At 31.5% G+C, this 7,156-nt stretch overlaps 1 protein-coding gene across 1 annotated transcript in view; it reads left to right on the forward strand.

Moving 5' to 3' along the window:
- LOC111036058 (histone-lysine N-methyltransferase setd3-like) overlaps positions 1-6,513 on the forward strand; it is a 32,731-nt gene extending 26,218 nt beyond the window's left edge. Inside the window, exons 6-8 of the mRNA XM_022317951.1 lie at positions 463-580; positions 4,347-4,674; positions 5,958-6,513. Coding sequence (XP_022173643.1) covers positions 463-580; positions 4,347-4,674; positions 5,958-6,142 — 631 coding nt within the window. The 3' untranslated portion in view covers positions 6,143-6,513. The remainder of the gene's footprint in view (positions 1-462; positions 581-4,346; positions 4,675-5,957) is intronic.
- The last annotated feature ends 643 nt before the right edge of the window (positions 6,514-7,156 follow it).

Here is a 7,156-nt window from a genome sequence, read left to right on the forward strand (position 1 = left end):
ACTAGTTATAGCTAGTTTAATACCTATCCGTGTAACCTTGATATTGCTTTTATAGCCCCTAGGTATAGGATAGATTGTTTGTTGTGTGAACCTACGACATCGTTTCACGAGACTTGCAGCAGGGCTACTGAAAATTGGGTGGTAAATAACGAAAAATATCCATCGGTCATAGGATTTATATTGTAATTGGACTATTTTATTTACACATTTTACATATGCAGACAAATCACCATAGTTGTAATAATCGTCACTTACTTGTTTAAATTGTTTTCTTTTTATAATGATTCTGCAGTCAAAAGAAAATATAAATTTAAATTGAAATAATACACGTCTCACATTATATATGTAAATTAACGTCGTGTGTGTATATTCGAATATATTATATTATTTTACAGTTTGTTTTTACTTTAACAATATAAGGATTAAAAATTAGTAGTCTATAATTGTATTATATTGTTCTAGGTGGGCAGTATCAACGTTAATGTCACGTCAAAATACAGTTCCCAGCTCAGATAACCCGTCCGAAAATGTCAGTGCACTCATACCACTTTGGGACATGTTCAATCACCGCAGCGGAAGAGTAAGTATATCATCAGCACTTTATTTAATCGTATAAAAATAATACTGCCATAGTTATGTACATAACTATGTTTGATTAAAGATCTACTGATAAATAACTTACTATAGTATAAATAACTACGACTATTATACAAGTATGTATTCATTAAATTAAATTTTATAAAATTCAGATAAGAGGGCTGTGGTCGTGTAGACTGTAGATTCGGTTAAAATAAAATTGTATTAAATATTAAACTACCTTAACTTACTTTTACTACTCAGGGGCCAACAGTGCAACATTTTTTGGTTTTGGGTTAGCCTATAAAATGTTTTAAAATATGCGATTGCAAACACATCACGTTTTTTAAATTTAGAATTTGACTGGGGACCTTAAGCATAATTTGGAGGGAGGCATGTAGTTGGACTATAGTCGTTAGTTACCAAATTTTTGATTTGTACAAGTTATTTTTTTAAATTTTCAAAAATGTTCACTGTATCAAAAAACTTTAAATGTAACACAAAATTCCTCATAAGTTGTAAGTGGATATCCAAAAAAAATTTGAGCGTAGATCTGCAATAATTTTTTATGTGCTTCGTCTGAAGTTTGAACTTCGATAAAGTTCGTAAAAATCACGAAAAATCACAAATTATTTTGAGCTAAAAATTCATAAAAATTTCCTTTTTATATTTAAGATTTGAAAAGTTAATACAAGATTCATCATAAGTTTGACTATTTTTATATAAAAAAAAATGTCTACCAGAAAGTTAAATTGAATTTTTATAATAATTTGAAGCTCAAATTGTAACAACATTGGATATTCATTTGATTTGTCATTGAGTGATTTTATCATTTTATGGGAAAGGTGATTAGAAGTAAATTATAAATTTATTATGTTGTATATTATGCTATTTGTTTGGGGGTTTTGGGGTCAAAGCCCCCCACGGGATTGTTTGCATATATGGATAGCCCCCTCCCCAAGATAAAAACTGAAATTGCTCATATGCTGTGGTCGTGCATTTGTTTTTGTACTCTTGTCTTATACTCATATATGTTATATAAAATATGTTAAATAATACCTATCTTTATTTATAATACAATATAAATACAGGTGAATGATCTATAATGACAAGTATAAGACAATAGCTTTTTTTCAAACCGCAAACTTCAATTCGAAGTCAACTGATTTTATTTTTTTTATGTTTGTATATATTATACACATAGGTACAAATGCTGTTATTGTGATGTAATTTATTTTTTTCTGTGACGTGGTATATGGTTATCTCACGGCGAACAAGCAGTGTACCTATATACGTTACGGCTATCATAACCGCGACGAGGTCGATTTGCTTACAAATCATCATTATAGATTAAGCCATTTCAAATCGTTATAGACCTAACTTGATCTTTGAGTTTGGGGGGATTGAGTCACGGCTGCTATTTTCAGTGTAAATTCGGAAGCCAAAAACGAAGGGACAATGTACAAAAAATTAACTTACCCACGTCTTAAAAAAGGTCAGACAAAGTCTGAAAATTGTTATGTGAGTATTTATCTCGTGCAGTAACATATTACATATTTTAGTATGTGTACTCGGTGTGTACGTACGTATTAGGTACCTATATTTATTATTATGGGACGTAGGGTGGAGTACCCGAGTAGAATGCCGACTATACATGGGTACGCGGTTCGAAATTATAGTGCATTTTCAGATTTCTCGGTGAAAATTTCATTTATTTTACGCAGTGGTGGCGTGGTGCAATAGCCGTGACCACATGTAGATGTAGTTTGAGGTTATTTTTTTAGTGCAACAATAATATAACAATTCTTCCGGCCCGTCATAATTATTAGTATTTACTATTTTATAGGTTTAAAACATGCACACCTATCTATTGAGGTGGGACTTTTTTTCTCGTATTTAACCGTATCGTTGGGTTACAAAATTTATCTTGGACATGGTACTACCTACACGGCTACACGTAGTACATAAATACGGGGTGATTGCTTCTTTTGCATACATGCTAATCCCGCCGTTTATTTAATTTTTGATTTTTAGAATTTTTAAGAGAGTTTCTTAAGACCATATTTTCAAATAATTACACGTTTTACGGCACTCGAAGACAGTTAAATGGTGATACAGATTTTTTTTAATGTTAATGTATCTTGATATTGAGTTGTTATTCTACTTTATATACGTACCTACTAAAGACAATAATGAATTGAACGTTAACTTTAAAATTAAAAAGATAGGTGTTAATCGGTAAAATAATATGTACAATATCTAGTCAAGTTAATTTTTCAATTATGTTTTAAATACTTTTAATCATGAGTTCTAAAATAATAATATTTACATTTAGGTATAATATTATTATATTCAAATTGCAGTTAACTGATACTAGTCAGTTATCACTAATCATCCAAAAATCACAACCCAGATTACCCTTAGTAGGAGGTACATATCTATACCTAAAGTAGAATTAGTATACAAGAAACTATACTATTCAAATTTTTATTTCAATAGACGAATCGATATTTTTAAAAATGAGTCGACATCAGCTGGGCTTAACAGCGTTTATATAAAGGGATGTAGATACCTAATCATTTGAAGGAAACAAGCTTGTGTCGCCACAGTTTACATTTAAATGCCGACTTTGAAAGCATGGTCTTTATGTAGACATAATCATAACCGTATGCAGTAAACACAGCAAAGGTGGGCAAGTTAACGAAAATAATTAACTCAAGTTAAGTTAAGTTAAGAGGACACAAGATCGATAAGTTAGAAGTTAACAGTTAACAAATTATAAACTTAACTCGATAAGTTAAAAGTTAATATAGGAAAAAAAATTAACTTAACTCAGTTTAAAAAAAGTTAATCTATTTTTTTAAAATTAAATCACTTAAAAAGTGAATGTGTCTTTCTAGTTTCTAATTTATAAATTATAAATCAATTTGATTTAACTTTTATCATAATGTGCACTGTGTACCCTTTTACAATTTTATTATTTATTAAATTAAACTATACTCATCTCAAAATAATAATTTAAAATTTCAAAAAGTTTTTAACTTATTGGTTTTTTTTTTAAATCAACTGAGAATAGCTAAGTTATTTCAACTGTAAATTAAACTAGTTAAGTTCATAAGTTAATTAGAAAACAAACTAACTAGTTAAGTTAAAAAGTTAAAAAAAATTAACACTTTAACTTTTTAACTAGTTAATGCCCACCTTTGAAACACAGTACAGCTAAGTTGAAAATTCTGAAAATCGTTCGTATATCCCAGGGATGGGCAACTGGCGGCCCGCGAGCCTTTTTTATCTGGCCCGCGTTACATTTTCAAATTGCATTAGGTATAGGTATACAAGTCGATTTTGCCGCGTTGTCATTAGAAACCACACCTCCTCAAAACTCTCACTAAACTGCAAATAACTATTTATATTTAAATATTTAATTAAATTATTTTCAATAACGCTTTTTGTATTACCTATTTAATTATAACGAAATAAATGCTAATTAAAATGTATATTTTGAATGACCTTTTTTTTTTAGTTTCTATGCTCTGGCCCGCTAGATTTTAAATTTCTAAAAATTGGCCCTCTAGTTACTCTGAGTTGTCCATCCCCGGTATATCCGAATACGAAATCACTCGGAAAAATAGCGCGTGATGGGTGCTCACAAAAACAGTAGGCAAATCCCTCGGCCAAAGATAACAACAATAATAACAATATAGACCGCAATACGAATTTCTCACGACGGGTCGCGTTTATAATCGGTATGTGTGTGTGTGTGTGTACAGCTGTCGACCGATTTCGTCAAGTCGAGCAACGTGTGCGTGTGCTACGCGGACGGCGACTACGCGGCGGACGAGCAAGTTTACATATTCTACGGAGTGCGGACCAACGCGGATTTCTTGGTGCACAACGGGTTCGTGTACCCGGACAACGAACACGACGCCGTGAAGATACGGCTGGGCGTCTCCCGGTCTGACCCGCTCTACTCGCTCCGGTACCGCCTGCTCCAGACGCTCTCGCTGCCCGCCCTCGCCGAGTTCTACCTCACGCCCGGCCCGTTTCCGGTCGACGGAAAGCTCCTCGCGTTCGTCCGCATCTTCAACATGGACCAAAGTACGTACACCGATAGCATAATATACGCACCGGCTTCGGGCCGGCGATATTTCGGTATATAATATGATTATCGTACGATATATCCGTAAGTCTTATAGATTCTGCGAACGAAACGCGGAAGAGTGCGATGTGTATTTTTTTTTTTTTTTTGACGATATTTTATACATTCGTATAACTAAATTATGAGTGTTTTTATTAATACATAATGTGTTTTATAATATGTGTACATGCTTTGTATAGTACGGGTGGTTATCGCGGTAATTCGTGTTGGAATCGCGGTGGATGAGTTTTATTCCGTTTTATGCCGATATGAAAATGTCTATACTTTCAAATAGTTCTACAATTTAAATAAATGTTTATTTTCCATTTTTGTGGATATAATAGATATTGATATAGGTACTCATCTTTCCCAAAACTCTCGTCACCAAAGTATCTTAATATAGCAAATCGGTATATTTAATTATTGGATATTTACAACAGCTACTCATAGTAGATAATCCGAAAAAAATTTATATTTAATTAGAAGAAATAATCATTGTTATTTATTAGTAGAACTACTACAGAGCCAAACTACTGTTTTTAAATAATGAACTTATCTTTGAAAATTGCACTGAAAGCTCCACAAATACGTGGATATATTTTTACGGATTATCAATGAAAAAATTTTACTTGATTTTAATATTTGTTTAAATGTTTCAATAAATATAATTAAAAATCGTTCTAAAAATGAATTGTAAAAAAAACATTTTTTTTCTTGGAATTCTATACCATTATAAATTTGAATTTTCTCATAGATTACTGTTGAATGTGTGATTTAAACAGTGGCACAATTGGGGCGTGAAAAGTGTATCATTTGCAACACCAAAACATTTTTACTACGATTGTTACACCTGCTTAATATTATTTATACTTGGTTCAGAATTACTTTTGGGTTTAAATTCAAAAATATCTTATTGACAATTTAAAAAAAAAAAATTATTTCTTTACTCTTACCTATTTTATATCAGAGGATTGAGATTTGAGGCCATTAAAGAACATAAGTGGGGATTGAACAATTTCCACTATAACATAATAAGAAGTTTGCAATAACAATAATGTAAACCAAATTGCGCCACTGGATTTAAATATAATGATTTTTCATGGAGATAGCTGGTAGTTAGCGTGATACGAGACGTATGTGATATACTATTAATACTTGTTTGTACCCCGCTTGTAACACACGACTTTTGGCCTTGACGCCAAAGTATTCCAATATAATAACTATATAATTTCTTGTTCGTCAGAAACCTTGGACGATTGGATACAAATGGAAGAGAAACATTGCCTGAACTTAACATTACTAGACGGTACTCTCGATCCTGCCCTCGAGACCAAGTGCTGGGAATTTCTGCAAGTCAGGATAAATTTGTTGATAAAGCAGTATCCAGCACCACCGGAAAATACGGTTTGTCTTTTTAATTTTAATTAATATCAATAACATAAATACATAATGTTCAGTGTTTTTTAACCGTAAGAAATTTGGATTTGTAATACATATTTATAATTATATATACTATAGGTATAGGTTACACACTATACTTAGATGGATTAGGCTACATGCACAATGCACATAGATGGATTTAGCCACTTTGGGTGGGTACAGCTAGACAGCATCCCCAGCACGCGATCTCGATCAACTTTCAGTTAGGGAAGCTCCGGCGAGCTACTAAAATAATTAAAAATTATAATTCTTAAACTTCGAATTTCAGTTTAATTCGATCGTATATTTTTACCTTTTCACTTTAAAAAACGGTTGCGTATCGCACAATTCTTTAGAAGTACAGGATAATGTTATCGCCAATTTGTATGATTCTTTTCATACTGCGTCATGATATAAAATATAAAAAGTAATTAAGTATATACCTATAGGTTGGCAATAAATATATAGTTTATAAAATAATAATACAATTTATTTTTCCATACTTATATGGCTTTTTAATGACCAAAACGTGCGTTATGTACTTATTACTATTACAGTCAATGAATAATTGTTTTTCAATGATTATTACATAGATTCATTTATACTTAATAAAATACCTAATTATGTAATTTTTCAATTTTTTCTCTCTTGAATTACTTTTTTTTTATCCATAGGTATACGTATTAAATTAATTATATAACACGTTTATACACATAATAATAATAAATAACAGCTGATAAGTAACAAGCTTCTATAATTGATATTCCATCGTATTTAAATTATTTCTCAATACAAATTATTGGGAAAAAAAATTGTGAACTTACCTTTTTGCAATTAGTACGACGCAATCGCGTCGTGTTTTTTCGGATGCAAAAAGGTTAAATTGCGCAACCGTGCACACCGTTCAAATCTATTACGTTCGCTAAATATATGAATTATGATGAATATAGGTCTGCAGTTACCTATGAAAAACGCCACCGAAGGTTTAATTGTTCAAAAACCGCCGCGGTATTTAATTTTAAA

This window comes from Myzus persicae, unplaced genomic scaffold (genome assembly GCF_001856785.1).
Source record: "Myzus persicae strain clone G006 unplaced genomic scaffold, MPER_G0061.0, whole genome shotgun sequence".
NCBI classification, from domain to species: domain Eukaryota; kingdom Metazoa; phylum Arthropoda; class Insecta; order Hemiptera; family Aphididae; genus Myzus; species Myzus persicae.